This window comes from Abrus precatorius, unplaced genomic scaffold (assembly GCF_003935025.1).
Source record: "Abrus precatorius isolate BTA unplaced genomic scaffold, Abrus_2018 Scaffold3, whole genome shotgun sequence".
In the NCBI taxonomy this organism is placed as follows: domain Eukaryota; kingdom Viridiplantae; phylum Streptophyta; class Magnoliopsida; order Fabales; family Fabaceae; genus Abrus; species Abrus precatorius.
This window is the reverse complement of record NW_020874373.1, coordinates 16746617-16763555: the sequence shown is the minus strand read 5'-3', so window position 1 is coordinate 16763555 and position 16939 is coordinate 16746617. Positions and strand designations below refer to the sequence as shown.

Below are 16939 nucleotides of genomic sequence, written 5' to 3'. Positions count from 1 at the left end.
GAAAAATATCTTGTAAAAATAATGCACCCAATATCATGTGCAACGAGTCAATTAATATTAAACCTTTGTATTGCACAAACATTTTATATTTTAAAGTGGTCATAAATCACCGATTCATTTAACTTGGTACAAACAGAAGTGTATAGGTTACATAACAATTTCTTATTATAAATAACTTTACATAAATTAAATTTATACAAGACTTCTACTTTTAGAAAGTTTTATTATGCGCAACTCTTGTATGTTTATAGTCACCCCCACTCAAATTACAAAATTTTTCATTTATTAAAAAAATTTAAGTTCAACTACTTAAGTGTTGATATTATTTGCTAGTCAAAATTAAAAGTTTATTTTGATAATCAATCATAATATTGAATTTAAATCTTTTACTAAAATAAAATTCTAATTTTAATCAATGAAAAGCACTTATGGCACCTAAGTTTTGTCCTTCATTTATTTACAAAAGCCTGTATAAGAATTATTTAAAAATCTAAAAAAAATCACGTTAAACTACGTTTCATAAAAGTTATAACTTACGAAGTTAGAATGGAACTCCAATCCAAAAACACACCAGTAGAGGACACTACAACAGGAAAACACACGTTCAGTTGTAATATCAGCTAACACACACCGTCTCACGCGATGCATAGATGCCACTCTGTATGGTGCTCTGTCACATTGCCACATGATTTTCTGATTCATAAAATGTTTGGAGGGAATCAAAGTCAATAAAGAATGTCCGAATCTCCATTGGAGCAAGTTCAACCAACAGCTTTGTAGGATCAACAGGTCCTCCTCTCACCACCTTAGGTTCTTCAGTGGAGCCTTCTACCTGCCAAACCAACTTCTTCTTTTCGATTTCAGCTCTTTCTTGATTGGCAGACAAACTCATCTCTGTCACTTTAATTATCTGAAAAGATAATGTTGTTCAAAGGAAACCATACACAATGTGTGAGAAAGTAACTTTGAAGTAGTAAGGTATCGCTCTTACCTTTTTGTTGGGAAACAATTTTTTCAATTCCACACTTTCCATTACTGAGTAATCTTTGTCCTCCCCTAACTTCACACGTAAATATCCACCAAACATTAATTCAAGAATATAGGATATTTGATGTCTGAATGCAAAGCAAATAGCTGATAGCTAATAAAGATGTTGGAAAAAGAAGCTGTACATCGTGCAAACTCCCCTTGATGCATCCACATATCATATAAATCATTCATAGCTAGATTATGAAGTTTCTTTGCATGCGTAAACTTACCTCTAGTTTCATGGACAAACTGTTATTGATCTCTATAAGTTACATATATTAAATATTAGTATATTTCTTCCATTCTTTTGATAGAAATGCATGCATGTTTGCATTTCTATAGCAAAGGTTAAATGCAAGCAAAATACGTCACAGAAAAAAACCATTCTGATCATGGTTAAGAATACGTGATAGCAATCAAGCAAAATCCTAAGCAGATTATTTTGTAAGGGCAGTTTAATTCTGAGAGAACCAAAGATTATAATCAGTAAATCCACAAAATAATTACAACCTCGTAAAGGTGAGCCAATCTTAGGAGTACTTTTCCATTTTTAAATTCCTGCAGAAGTTCGTAAAAACAACAGATAAACATCAGAGAAAAGACAGGGTAAAATGTTAGAAGGCATCTTAAAGCTCCATCTTCTATTTTCTATCTAAATTCCCTCTATCACACTCCCTTGCATACCTGGAGGGTTAAAAGAGCCGTGTTGTTAGGTAAACTGTAGGAAGAATCTATGCCAGAAAATGATGATGGATGGAAATGCAACCAATTATCCCCTTCCTGAATACCAAGAGGAAACAGTCATGGCAAAGGATTTAACTCCCACATTTTTTCTTGGTATCACTTCATTTTACCTGTTCTGTGAAGGCCAACAGCATTGGGGAATATAATTCCTGCCCCACTGTGCGACGCCACTTTGCACCTTCACCTATACGGTCAATTCTCAGGTAAAGTTTTCCTTGAATCTGGAAATATCACATAAACTAGTACTATCATCAGTAAGAGGTAAGTTGGTCATAACTGCATACTTTATAACTTTATAATATCTTTAATGTAGGCTACAAACACAACAGGATTCATAGGCAAGAAAATGCTCCGTATAAGAGATCAATGAAACAAAAATGTGTAATTGCACTTCGCAATACAGCATCCATATCTCTGTTAACAAAAGTAAAATGTGACCTCTGAACATCAGCAAAATGTCCTCACATGGGGAGGAAATAACAACAAATCATTATGCAAGCGGTAGTAAATGGATTTGTTGGTAAGATATACTTAACAGTTAAGCCTTCACAGTTATCAGCAATGCAAACTGTTTCATTGAGTACCTCACCTACACCTCTTGCATCATCATGAAGCAACCTCCTAACAAAATATAAAACCGAAGCATAGAACAAGGAGATGTCAGTCACTATTCATTATCTATATATCCTATGCAGTAAAGTGCAAAAGTAATCTGAACTTTAAGTCACTAGAAATTAAGGACAAATATAACTAACCTGTGGAGCATCAGCTCCATTTGACCATCTTCCAAGCTGGAACCCCCAACTGAGCGGTCCACCAACACTGAAAGTTCCGTGCTGCTATCTTGCACATATATTCCTAAATTAACCTGAAAGAATGGTGAAAAGCCATAATATTTGTTAAATTCATTTGAAGAATAAGCAGATGGATTAAAATGCAAAAATGTCTATTTGAAGCAAACAATGGGTATAAGAAATATAAAAAACTTATGTTACAAGTGAAATGCTGACAGCTCAAATTAGTGATTGACATTTAAATAAAAAAGTGAAAAGAAAGGCAAATCTTGACGAGAGGAAAATTCATTTGCCCAGGAGGAAAGCAGATAGTAAAAAAACCATACATATGAATGTGCCAGAATTTAATATAAACAGAAAATAGATGGATGGATTGCAAGTACATACTGGGTAATAGTTTCCAGCTATGGGTTGGTTCACCTGTAGATCCCAGTCGGTCCTGAAATCTCGAATCTGCAAAACCAAAATTTATTAAGGAAGAACAGATGGGATCAAAGCTAGAGGACAAGACATCCTCTCAGCAATAATACAAGCTAATCTAGAGATTGAATCATGTAACAAGACTCCCAATATCTCTGCATGTCTAATAAAAAAGGGGGAGGGGGGGGAGGAGGGAAGAGAGACTAATGAGTAAACCACCACAATGAAGTTAAAAGCTGAAAACCCTGTCCCAGATGTTGTCTAGAGAAGTTTTAGTATTCCTTTCCAGCCAAAGTCATTAGAGAACAAAGAAGAAAGAGCATGACCACAGAATACAAGCTAAACCTCTAAATTTGATAAAGAGAAACTGATGCAAACCCTAAGGACAGAACCAACTCTCATAAAGAAAATTCCAAACATCTAATTTGGAAGAAAATTTGACAGGATCTGGATCCTCTGCAGTGAGGTTCTTACTGCACCAGGTCCAGTTTCAATTATACCCATTACTATAGTAGTTATTTTTTAAATAAAAAATTATTAATTTCAATGGTGGAGATCCTCTCTAGTGATAATGTCACTGCAGAGAATCCTTTTCCCATTCTATACATGTTACTATGTTAGGAAACAAATCAGTGAGAAACCTGCACTTTTGTAGCATGACATTAGTGTTAAGCCTAAACTCTCTGATAGAAACCTGGTATATTTATTAGGAAACACAAGAAAAGTACCTAAGGGGTTGTTTGGGAAGGGGGGTTTTTAAGGGAAGGGGAGGGCAAAATTTATATTTTAAATAAATATATTTAAAATTAACATTTTTTAAAAATATAATTTAATATATTAACAAAAACTTAATGTATTAATAATGTATTTGTCATCATAAATAATATATAATTCTTTTAATTTAAAATTAAAAAATATGTCCTCCCTTCCCCTCCAAAAACCTCCTCCCAAACATACCCTAACTCTCACAATGGACAAGCTCATCTCTTTCTCTACCACCCTCTTATGTATAGAGGCAATATGGTTAGTTCTTCTACAATCTCAGGTATTAACTAATTAAGGTTAACTAATATAATGTAACCAACTACTAATTGTCCCCTAACTAACATATCATAACCAACTACTAATGGGGGTTACCTAACAGTCTCTTTCCATTTCATCCAGCCAGTTTGATTCCTATTTTTGACATCCCCATTAATCACCCCAATACATTTAAAGATGGATCCAAGTCAAGGTTTTCCGATTAATTATATTGTATCTTCCTCTTTCAAATCTATCAAAAGTCTTGCACAGTTAAACCCACAATTATAATAGTTTATCACAATATAAAAGTAAATGGACTAATGGAGTCAATACTGCAATCTAATAATCAACAATCCATATAATTATAATAGAAGGATGGCAAACAAATTTAACACACCCTTTTAATGAAGTCACGCCCATTAGAATCTGTGTAGAATGTCTTGTTGGTCTTCATTGTAGTTGCAAATTGAGTAATTATTTCTTTCCCAATGCCATCATCCACCGGTATAGGCCCAACCTACACGTATATATAAATTTAAGATTCAACTTTTCAACTGTTTCTGAGCTATATAATAGAAATGAAACTATAAGTTGCTCTGCCAATCAGATAACAGGGAAGGTAACCAACTGTGAACTCAATTTCAGCATGATCCTTTGCCTTGAATATCCTTGTAATCTGCATATGCAGAAAAGAAAATAAGACTTCCATGCTTGATCTGCATACTGCATAGAAATAGATGATCAAAGAAATACAACTTATAATTTTACTGAAATTTGAGGAGCCAGGGGGTGCTGCAGGAAAGGGGGAGTCATTTGTGAATATTTGTAGGAAACCAGCTCATTTCATGCTTATTTTAACCATAATTTACCTGGGATACCCATGGGTTGATCTGTTGATGTACTTCATCTAATATTGGACCACGTAGGACAGAAAAAGATACCTGAACACAAACACGCAGAATAACATCATAACAGTCATCTGGATTGGTCATCAACTGTTGAAATTTTAAAAGGCAAAATCTGTAACCTTGTGATCAGATTTAATGGGAAATGAGCCATTTGGACGGAAGACATATGCCCCAGAAGCCTTAAGAAAAATATAGTTTGCAATCAAAACAAACATTCTAATTAGTTTCATTTAAGGAATACAATACATTAAAGTATCATGAAGATCTTATCATAGTACTAAGTAGAATACACTATAAAGGAAAAACTGAAAAGGAACTAAAGAAAATAAAAACACAATAAGTACAATCTAGAGGATTGAGTCAACCTTCCGATTGACAGAGGCACTGTTCATCCTGCATAAGTAGGGAACGCAAACATTATTTCTTCTTGTTAGTTACTGTCAGGTTATTGGAGTATACAGGCTTGACCCAAATTTATGGCATTGTACAGCACACTCCCAACCTAGTATTTATATACATAGGAAATAATTATCTTCTTTCCTCTCTCTACATGGTATCACAAGTATACTAGGGTAGCCACTGATCATCTAGGGCATCCATGTTCCAAAAAAGAACCCTACAACCCAGGGGTGCTGGAGAGTTAGAAAATGTGTATGGTGGTCAGATTCTAATAAAGAAGCCAACTGGGGGCTTGGTGCTATTTTTGGAGTAAATTGGTCAGTCTTTTGGTGCTGTTTGGTGACACCTTGTCATCTTTTGTGCAGTTTCTGGGGTGTTTTTTGTGCTCTCTACATTTAAAAATAGAAAATACTATAAAAAAATGAATGCGTAAAAAGAAATTACATCAGCTGAGTCAGACTACCAAACATACATTGCACAGTACGAAAGACAAGAATATTCACAAAATTTTTCCTACCAACAATTGAATTGAAGATACTGCTAGCAGTACTTTAAAGATATAGAATTTCTATGTACATGTGAGTACCTGAGGATCTTTGTCAGTCCCATCATTTCCTGAATAATAACTGTATGATTGTTCAACCGATGCTGTAACCTTCAGCCATAACCAAAACAAAATAAGAAACTTCAGAGTTACTAACATTATGCCTTAAGCAAACTGAAATTTGATGTTGTTGGCATTTTCACTATTTTGTCAAAATTGTAAAATATTGTTGAACAGTCTTATATTTTTAGAAAATAAAGTAGAAGGATTTTGAACAAGCTTCTGTAGACAAATATGTTCAGAATAATGTTTTTATGATTTTATGGTCACATCTGTTTCTGGAACTGGAAACTTTGGTCAAGTCCTGAGTCATTTCTAGGCAAACTATGAGAGTACTTAACATATTAAAAATTTTCTTGACTCATCCCTAATATCAACAAAACAAGATCACTAAAAAGATGAAAGTTTTAGGAAGATTTCCAAAAGTGATGGTACATTCCCTTACCATTATTTTATTAATATTTTCACTCTCATAAGAATCAAGAAACCCTAACTTCCCCCCCCCCCCTTCAACCCCTCCCTCTCAGCTGGCTGAACAGCCTCCGTGCTCTCTCCTCCTCCATTTTCATTTCATCTCTTTGCTTGCTTGTGTGGAAGCACCATTGGAGCCAAATCTTGATCCTTTGGAGCTTAGAAACTCCATCCAAGTAAGTTTCTCTTAATGAGTCATGATTTTTCCTCTCCATTTCTTCTCTCCAAGGCTGAGTGGACTGTGTTCATCATGGCCCTCCTTTTTTTCTTGAGCTTTTTGGATCCTCTTAGTTGTTTTTCTAAGGATGTATGAGTGCTCATGATTGGTTTTGCCTAGGGTGACCTCAAGAAGGAAGTTGGAACTAGTTTTAGAGGATTCCATTTCTTTCTCTCCCTGGGGCTGTGCACGAAAATATTAGGTAAAGCCTCAGATTAACATTTACAATAGGAAAATAATGGATTTTGGAAAGGGTTTCCCTAGCCCTTTTAAGATTTTACCATTTTAACGAATCAAGTGGTGTTGGGTAATTTGTTTATGAATTTAAAGTATATTCTAACTTTTGAAATGCAGAATATTGTTGGAAAGGTTTCTTTATTGTTAATGGGTTGATTGATGTAGGTGAAAATGCTTGGCCATATGAGAATAGTTGGACTTCTTAGTGTCTTGATGGATTTTTAACTTATTTATGTCTTATGGTATGTATGAATGTTCTGAATGATTTATGGTGTGGACGGCATGGAATCTTTGTGGTAGATAAGCTTATTTGATATTTATGAGCATGTTTGGGCCACATAGGAATAGTTCGGCTCTTGGTGATTTTGGTGTTAAATAGCATTGATTCAAACTTGGCGATGAATTTGTATATCTTAAGGGATTTAAGCAAATCTAAACATTCAACTTCTTTTTATGTAGATAACCTTGTCCATAGTTGTCCCATTTTGACTTTTTGATTCTTTAAAATAAGAGTTTAAAAAATTTCTTAAGAGTTTGATAAATTTTGTAATTTAAGTATCTCTTCAAAAGAGAAATGTTTTTGAAATTTTGATAAAATTAGGAGAACAATCTTTTATCAAAACATAAGAGAAAAATAACATTTGTTTAATAATCTATATATGTATATGATTTCTATAAATAATTAATTCTGTGGATAATTTACTTATTTTCCTATTTGCTTCATTTTGAGACTTGATGTTAATGAAGCCTTTAGAAAATATGTTAGAAATATCTGTTAAATTGTGAGTTTGTGATGGTACTGTGATTGAGTATGAGTAAACTCTCATTTAAGAACTGGATTCTAGCTGTAATAATTGTTATAAATAAGTGTTAAATATGTTGAAAAAAGTCAGAATTATAGAAGAAACTTTGTTCGTTTTAAACAAGGTCATAAATGAATAGTTGTAAAAAAGTTTTAAATGAATAAGGAAAAATTCTATTTCTTGAACTGCGACGATTCTAGTATAAATCACCGATCATGTGCATGACGACACTTATATTGATAAGTGGTGACTGAAAAGATACTTGTCTAATGGATAATGGTATGGAAGAGTGATAGGGAAGACTTAGGAGTCTCTCAGTTGAGTATGAGGTTTCTTAATGGTCTAGAGTAGATCCCTTATAGCTGAGATTCCCACAATCGAGCTTGACCGCCTCGACTAGATGTTGAGGGTTATCATGGTTAATGGAGTTTATTCTATGTTGATATTGACTGGACACTTATATTGACAATGTTAAGGAAGAATAAAGAAGACAAAAGTGAGTAGATAAAAGATTTTAAGAAACTCAAGGATTAAAATGCCTAATGCTGACAATCTTAGGGACTAAAATAAAATAAAAACATATATCACACCATATACGTCATTTTTGCCATACAATCAATCACACATATCACTTAACGTGACATGTCAGCATTTCATTACTATGTGTTGATGGCGTGTCACTTAAAAGACTAAAGTAAATGACAAAGATAAAAGTCAAAAACTTATGAGGAAATTTTTAAATCTCAAAACTAAAATGTTCGACATGAACAATCTTAGGGACTAAAGTAAGAGTTTAGTCAAAAAGAATATACCATCACTTTGAGAAACTTCCTAAAAACTTCATCTTTTTAGTGATCTTGCTTTGTTGATATTAGGGATGAGTTAAGACAATTTTTAATCTGTTAAATACTCTCACGATTTGCCTAGAAATAACTCAAGACGAAGAAATTAGAACAGTTCTGTCAAAACATCCTGATTTACTATATATATTTACTTAAATAATTAAAAGAACACCTAGAAAATTTCTAAAAAAATTATTTTAATCATCTATTATTGTTATTAATTAAAAACATATTTTAATCAAGTTGAAAAATTGGTACCGAACAGAATATTGAATGAATATTTCTCATTAATTTTTACAGTATACAATGGTGCGCATTTATACAGCTATGGTAATTAATTATATGCTAAAATCATGGGTGTCAATCATACCAAATTATGCTAATTACATAAAATAAGGAAAGAGAGAAAAATAGGGAAGGAAATCAAAATATTTTACAACAAATCATTTTTATTAGAGCTTTGATAATTAAAAACAATACAGACAGTCATTTTTCAAGACCCAACCAAAGTTTTTAGTTCCAAAAACAAATATGACCATAAAATCATAAAAAATTAGTCTAAACATATTTATCTAAGGAAACATGTTCAAAATTCTTGTACTATTTTCTAAAACTCCAAGGCATTTAACAGCATCTTACAATTTTAATGAAATAATGAAAACGAAGGCATTACAGTTGGCATCACTTGTTCATATAACATCTGATCATGGAGCATATTGAAAAGACTGCAAGTACAAAAACTAATAAATTGATATTGAGAACTTACCATAGTTCTACTGTTAACATAGTGAGTCAGTTTTCCTTCATCTGCTGAATAAAGTAGCTTTAGATTCCCTTGTCCAACTTCTATGCTTTTATTCATACTTCCTTCTGATCTGTGCATCTTTGAGATAGTTGAACTATGACCTTTGTCATTTGAAGAGTCATAAAAGTTTGAGTTAATTAGTATTAACTTTCAATCCCACTTTACCAGTACAGACTACAGAGGAGAAAACCAAGTCAAGAAAAAAAGTAAAATGATTTATCACAAACTTGTCTGTTTAGAGCTTGACACTGTATAGGTGCTGAATCCAAGGGGGGGTACAGACACTGGAAATGCAAGCCAATACTTAAGTTCACCACCAGGAGCTTTTCCGAAATATGCTTCAATATAACGTTTTCTGATGGTCAAAGTAGCATTAGACACAGGCAGAAGCTGAGACTCAATTTCCTTCCCAGTAGAATCCTGGACAAAAACCTTTTCACTGGAAACCTGTGACAAATATGTTTGGGGGTCAGTCATGTAAAAGCATATATTAGGGTCTAAGGTCTTTGAATAGTTATAGTTATAGATAATCAGAATACAAAGCATTTCTTATAGTTCATACCCAACAAGACAAAATAAAATATCCTTAAAAGCACTTACAGGAATTCGAATTATATCTTCTCTTTTCCAAGCCAGAGGATTATAAACAACAATCACCTACAAAAGGCATAAATTTAAGAGAAACATATCAATAAGAAAGATTCACATATAATTATATCCATTGCTTTTGTTTTGAATTGATAAGTTATGTAACAATAATATGATAGAATAAAATCCATACCAAGCTTTTTCCATCAGCCAAGGTAGCTTCTGATGGAGGACAGTAACTTATATTAAGAAGAGGACACTGCCAACAGATTCACATAATTTAGTATAATATCAAGTGTTCTCAAACTCAAGAAGATTTAGGAAGCCTAAGTTAATAAAGAAAAATAAAATGGAAGATGAATAATAGATTTCAATTGCATATATCAGAAAGCAAAATAGTTAAAGCAACATAAAGAACATTCAGGCGAAAACATTTTCAGAAGGATAAAACAATTCCTTTCCTATTCATTTAAATCATTTTTACTTTGGACCAAAAGAAAAAATAAATAGGAAACCTTATCAGCTAAGAAAGGTTAATGTAGTGAAAGTGTGCAACTTTTTCCCCCATCAAGTGGAGGGAGTTTGAGGATGAGTTTATGTGCCAAATAAATTTGGCATGTGGCCGATATGGCACAGTAGCAGTTCATCTATGATAGATTCTTCCGTAAAAAATTTGACAAAACTTATGCTATGACTATGGTGCATTGCCTGTTGGAAGTCTGTCACTGGGTTCAACCCATGCGAACTTAATCTTTGGTTTACCATGAAAGCAAGTGCAGATGCAACCAACCTTTCTGCCTGCAAATTAAAAAGTCATAGATCATATAAGTTTGTGTTTATGATATCAATACTTAAACAGAAGGTTATTAATATGCACCTCTGCATAACCCATTGAGAGTCGCTTTGCATAATCAGAAGCAACATGCTGTCTTTCTGTGCCACTAACAGCATCATGGTGCTGAGCAATTGCTAAAGCATCAGCTAATGCATCAGTATTTGGTCCTGTTTCATTCCTGCCTTTAAAATATTCCAACTGCCTTGCTACCTAATGTCAACAAAAAAACAATAAGTGTAGCCCAAACAAGAAAGAATGAGCTGAGAGCTCACAAAAACATAACAAATTACTTCATAAAGTAAAAAGAGTAAAATATCTTACCTGATAGTAACCACTCATCACTCTGACATAACCCTTCAAAGCTGGCCTACTTGTAAAATATCCAGTCCAATATGCATTTGGGTGATCTGCATACCTAAAATTTTGTGTCTTGAATTCAAAATTGACATCCCTAAACTAAGTGGAAGCTTTGGAGTGAAGGACAGGATGGAAGGGAAGTGAATGAGGCAGGGAGGGGGAGGTTCTACTTCCCCTTTGTCAAGAACCTACTCTCACGAAAGTATGTGTGTGTTACAGTTAAGCACATAAAATAGAGCTTAGCACATGTATAATACAGATTAGCTGTTACTGGATATTGATTCTTAGCTAATTAGGTAATTAAAAATAGGAGAAAAGACAGTTATATCCCTTATTTAATTTAGAACAAGCCGTTTCCCTTTCATTCCCCTCATTAAAATCTGCTAAACAAAAGTTTGAGTCACTTCCCTCCCCTTCCCTTTCTCCCACCATACCTCTTAATCCAAACAAAAATCTAAAACTAAAGTATCCAAGATAAACTCACGGGAAGAAATCATCAACTTTAAGAGGCCAATACTCATTAGCTGCATACTTTGCATCAGTGTAGATAGATGGTGTTGAGTATAATGCATTGACACGCCCATCCTGAGAGAGTATGCCTCATAAAGCAAGTACATGTTTTAACTCAAAAGGAGCTAAGCCAATAAGTATTATCAAAGATGCAAAATAAGAACTCCAGAGAAACATTTTAGACAATAATTGCAAGCTAGAGCACCTGATTTACATAGTGAATAAACTTATCCATCTGCCTGAACCATGAATTAGCATACTGATAACGGAAGTCGGTCCCCATTGTCCACATAATGTGATCTGTTTTGGTCACGTTAGCCTAGAAACAAGTAAAGAATTTATTCTGTAAATTCCATGATACGCTAATATTCCATTTCAAACAACATAAAACCAAATAAAATATATGTATACTAACAAATTTTTACTGTCACAAAGTTATTATTGCACTATCAGGCTTTTCAAAAGCTGTGGTGCTATAGATTCAATGAGAAAGATAACTTGCAAAAATGTACAAATTTTCCCACTGAAACAAATTTTTTTGGGCTTTTTTATATATAAAAAAAAAAAAAAAAAAACCAAATCAAAAGCCACTGCATTCCTAGTTTATTAATTAGAATATATCTTGCATTCCTATACCCCATGGTGCATTTGAGCTGTCAATATGCATAGAATTATCTAACAAAAGGAGGTTCAATTGTCAGTCAGACTTCACCTGAGCCAAGGCGGCAGATACAAAATCGTTGACTCTTTCTTGAACATTATAGTCAAACAGTAGAATGTCATCCTTCAATTGAATTTTACATGAATCTTAGAACAGAGAAAATAGAGTATTAAATGTATTCTGCATGTATATTTTAAATAAATAAAAGGAGTCTACCTGAATAGGAGGGGAAACATCATTTATCTCAAACGTGAAACCATCAGGAGGATCATAATGCCTGGGAAATATCCCAGTGAATATCTGCAATATGTCAGCCACAGAATTAATTCATGTAAGACAGAACTGGACAGAAGGAAAAAAAATTATTACTTTTTAAGAAGAAACGGAATCATTAGGCAACTAACTTGTGAAGAAGAGCCAAGAGACCTGGAACCCTGCCAAATAACTTCTAGAGTCTTCTCCTTTAATCGCTTGGCTCTATCTTGGTAATCAATTCTAGCAAAAAAGAGTGAATCGAATCCTAGCTGCAGCAAAGACACAATCACATAGGATTTGCAAATTTGTAATGACATGCCACAACTTCAATATGATTGTGTGAATGACTCCATGGATAATAAGTAGCATTTGGTTGAGGGACAGAGACACAAAGACAGAGATATGGAGGTACATGTCCTCTGCTTAGTTAGTGTCTTAGTAATGAGACAGAGACACGGAGGCACACTGGAGACACAAAAACGAAGGACACTAGTGTACTTCGTGGAAGAAGAGACATTGGTGTCTCTGGTTCAGAGACATGGAACATAATTTTTGTATGACAAAAATGCCCTCATATTTTATTAAAAATGACAACTTCTACCCTTAACCTTAAGTTGTCTTCTCATTCTTCCTCACACGGAGCCATTGCAGCTTCCGTTTCCAACACAACCCAGGTACAGCACAACCTTCCGATGAATTTCCCCATTCCATGTCTTGCTATTCATTCTTCCCAAAAAGAACAGTGTGAACTTCGTAATTTTGGAAATTGGAGGAACAGTGCTTCCCATCAAGGTTTTGATTGGTTCGTAAATTATGCAAGTAGTTCTCTTGTCAATGGAAGCAATGCGATTGCTAACTCTTTTCTGGTTTCTGAGCTCAACAATGTGGCTGGTTACAATAAACTTAATGTACAGTTTTGCAATGCATCTGATGAAATGGGTGGTAGAGAAATTCATAAGCAATTAGGTGGGTTGCAGAATCCTTCTTCTTCTTCATCTCCGATGTTTCAAAATGCTTTACAAGATATTATGAAATCAACTTCTATCAATGCCCACGGGCAAGACATGGCTTTGCTGATATTCCTATGCATGACTATTGACAATGAGAGCACCAATTTTTCCCTGGTTTAGGGACCCTATGCTGGTAGGGATGATAGACGCAAAGGAGGTTTCGACTCGAATGGGCATTTAAGACATTTCAAACAATTTTGTGTCTCTGTACACAAAATCAAACATAATATAAGACACAATACACAATGTTTTGTACTCAAATCCAAACACAATACATAGACACTACCCACTGTGTCTCTGTCCCTAGTGTCTAGGAACATCATCCAAACACTATCATATAGAACAGTCTTCAAGACACTATATCTAGCAAAATCAAGACAGATGAGTTTCCACATGGTCTAGTTATAATATACATACCTCAGCACCAAGCAAGTAAGCCTGAACTGCAGAATGACCAAAGGGATCAATCTGCCAACCAACTCTTGGAACCTTACCAAACTCCTCTTTAATAAATTGATGCCCAAGAGTGGTCTGGTCAATTAGGTCAATGTAATGCGGGGTGGCCTCATCATGCATACACATTCCACCATTTCTTCAAAAACAAAATAAGGAACCAAAACAAAAAATAAAATAGGAATAAGAAAATAATAATCAGATTTAAAAGTCATCAACTTATGCATAATCTATGCGAACAATAAATAAGGCAAAAGTAAACCCCTCCCCCTCCCAAAATAAATTCCTTCACTTGCAAGGTAATCATTAGCTACTGCAACAGTAAATTTTAGACATTAATTTGAGAAGCAGTAACTATTATTCACTAACGTCAGGAAGAATAACACAAGAAAGTTACATTACATGAATTCCAACTGACCCGAGTTGACAAGCTCCTTGACTTTAATTTTCATAGCTTTACTTTGCTGTCTCCACCATCTTTGGAAAAATGCCTAAGCATAAAAAGAAAGAAAGAAATATCAGCATTCCAATTAACTGGTAGGAAACCATTAATAAAGCAAGTGTATGTTAAAAAGACTAAAAGGGGTAGGGAGTCAGAACCCAACTAACTAAATTAGTTGGAGGTGGTTAGTAAGAGATTGTATAAAAAAGGAAATATGACAGGATAGAAGGCAGGAAGAGAACAAGATCATTGTAAGCTTGGGGAGAGTCCAGGATCTCTCAAATACCCTGTGAACAGTGTAACATCTTTGTCATCTTAATCAGGAGGCATTCTTGTGAATAAATACTCTGTTGTTTTGTTTTCCATCTATATCGAACCAGTTCTAACATAAACCCACCAATCTTACCCTCCAAAAATACAAAAGTAAATAACAAACACACAAAAAGGAAAAATCCAAGCACTAAACATTGGTATTATTATGATTGCAAGTAAATACTCACTTTAGTTGCTTAAATTGTAGTCGTCAATCACTTTAATAGCTAACTTTATAAAGATTTTTCTTTAATCATCGACTTCACAGAACCACATTCATTGTAAAGTCAAGAACTAAACTAATTTACGGTTATAATTTGAGGGTCCAAAATAAATATTTACTCTTATGATTACCATTTCAACATAGATAAATTTGCGATTCTTGTCCTCCAACAACGCGGATATAACAGAATCCAGCACGTTCTGCACACATGCACCCTGCAACCCAAAATCACCTTTAAAATGATTGGATCATCAATCACCAAATTACAGAACCAAAAATAAAAAGCAAGACAAACCCGAATGGAGTTGTTGGCTCCAACGTAGTACTGATCAACGGTCTTGAGCCACCCAACATCGTCGTGGGAGTGAGGTACCAAGTGCACGTTTATCTTGTCTGAGACTATTCTCTGCGTCGTGTTGTACTCTATGTATTCTGATTCCGCAAGCCAAATCACCGCCATCAAAACGGTGAATAGCACCGCATTGGCCATAGTCACTGTCGTTTACTACACTCGCCGATTTTGCAGTGATTTTGCTTGATATTATGAAGAGTTTCGTTTTATTACCTAGCAACTGTGGAGTGCAAGGAAAGAAAAGAAATTGGCCCACTCCATTGATGATTAAACAGCAAATTTAAAAAAAAATAAAAATATCAAGTTGCTTTTGATGCATACGAAAGTGCCGGCTGCTGCACTTCTTATGATTTTTATTTTTATTTTTTAATTTCGTAGAAAGGTGAGGGAGCATTGACGATAAAAATCTCAAATTAGGCAAGATAAAAAATTATTTTATTTAATTCACCAATAAAACATTAAAATTAGTACTTGAATTTATGATTTTTAATTTATTTTAGTTTCAAATAATATTAGTTAATTCTAAATAATAATAATTTAAAATATTAAAAAATACGTTAACATAATTATATCAATTAAAAAATTATAATATAAAAAATTATTTATTTTATTTTATTTTATTTTTTATAAATATTGATCATTATGTGATAAGTTTTAATAAAAATTTATGTTAAAATTTAGTTTTAAAAAGATAAAATTTAACTTTTATTGTCAAATTTCTTTGATTAAATATTGATGAAAATCTAACTTAGCACTTTATGTAGTTTTATTATTTAATTTTATATTTTATTATTTAAAATTAATATTTATAAATAAGTCTCTAAATATATTTTTAATATTTATAGAACAGTTCCTTAAATGTAATCTTTTTTAACGCTCATTTCTTCATTCTCCAAATCATTGTCCCTAACTCCCCCTTCTTTTTCTCTTCCCCTTCTCATTCTCTTTATCCCTCCACACCTCCACATATACTAAACTATCTAGTTTCAACCATTGATTATTTTAAAATTACTTGTACAAATTTCTTTCATTATCATACAAATCAAAATTCAAAAACATATAAATATGCAAATATAACAATAATAGAAAATTCATATCAAAACTTGAGATATAACATACAAACTTGCAAGGTGAGGGAAAGTGCAGTGTCTAGGGTGCAAGGTGGGGTTGGAAAGGGATAGTGAAAAATAACATAGAGAAGAGTGTGAAGTTGGGGTGGAGGTGGGAGGGAGAACTAGAAAACAAAGTAGAGGAAAGTGTGCAATTGGGCGTGGGGTAGGGTAGGGTAGAGAAAGAGATGGGGAAGCATGTGAAGTTAGGTGTAGAATGAGTAAAAGTGTGGGGTTAAGGATAGGGTTATAGGGAGGGTTGGGAGGAGGGAATGGAGAACAAGGTGGGGTTAGAGTTAGAGTATGGAGTAGAGTTCAGTGTAAAAAAGGGGAAGGAGAATGGTTACAGGAGAGGTAATAGGGTTGGGGTGAGGGTGAGGGAGTGGGAAAGGGGAAAGGAAAGAGTTGGGGAAGAGGAGGAGGTGGGAGGGGGCAAGGTTGGGGTGTGGAGAGGGAGAAGAGTTTAGGAAAAGAGATGGATAGAAGACTTTTTTATAATTATTATAAGTATTTTTAATATAACTTGATTCATATTC

At 33.9% G+C, this 16939-nt stretch overlaps 1 protein-coding gene across 1 annotated transcript; it reads right to left on the bottom strand.

The window, feature by feature from the left end:
- Positions 1–373: 373 nt before the first annotated feature.
- LOC113860647 (alpha-mannosidase At3g26720-like) lies at positions 374–15621 on the bottom strand. The gene is made up of 29 exons (XM_027493099.1): positions 15238–15621; positions 15074–15157; positions 14368–14456; positions 13930–14104; positions 12652–12771; positions 12464–12547; positions 12299–12370; positions 11792–11905; positions 11561–11661; positions 11041–11134; positions 10762–10929; positions 10593–10682; positions 10078–10143; positions 9897–9953; positions 9524–9743; positions 9258–9397; positions 5904–5972; positions 5038–5097; positions 4880–4951; positions 4639–4686; positions 4408–4527; positions 2955–3020; positions 2529–2641; positions 2310–2394; positions 1884–1994; positions 1714–1809; positions 1540–1587; positions 992–1060; positions 374–910 (listed from the first exon to the last, which is right to left on the bottom strand). The coding sequence occupies exons 1-29, from the start codon at positions 15430–15432 to the stop codon at positions 674–676; spliced, it is 3063 nt and encodes a 1020-aa protein (XP_027348900.1). The 5' UTR covers positions 15433–15621; the 3' UTR covers positions 374–673.
- Positions 15622–16939: the final 1318 nt, after the last annotated feature.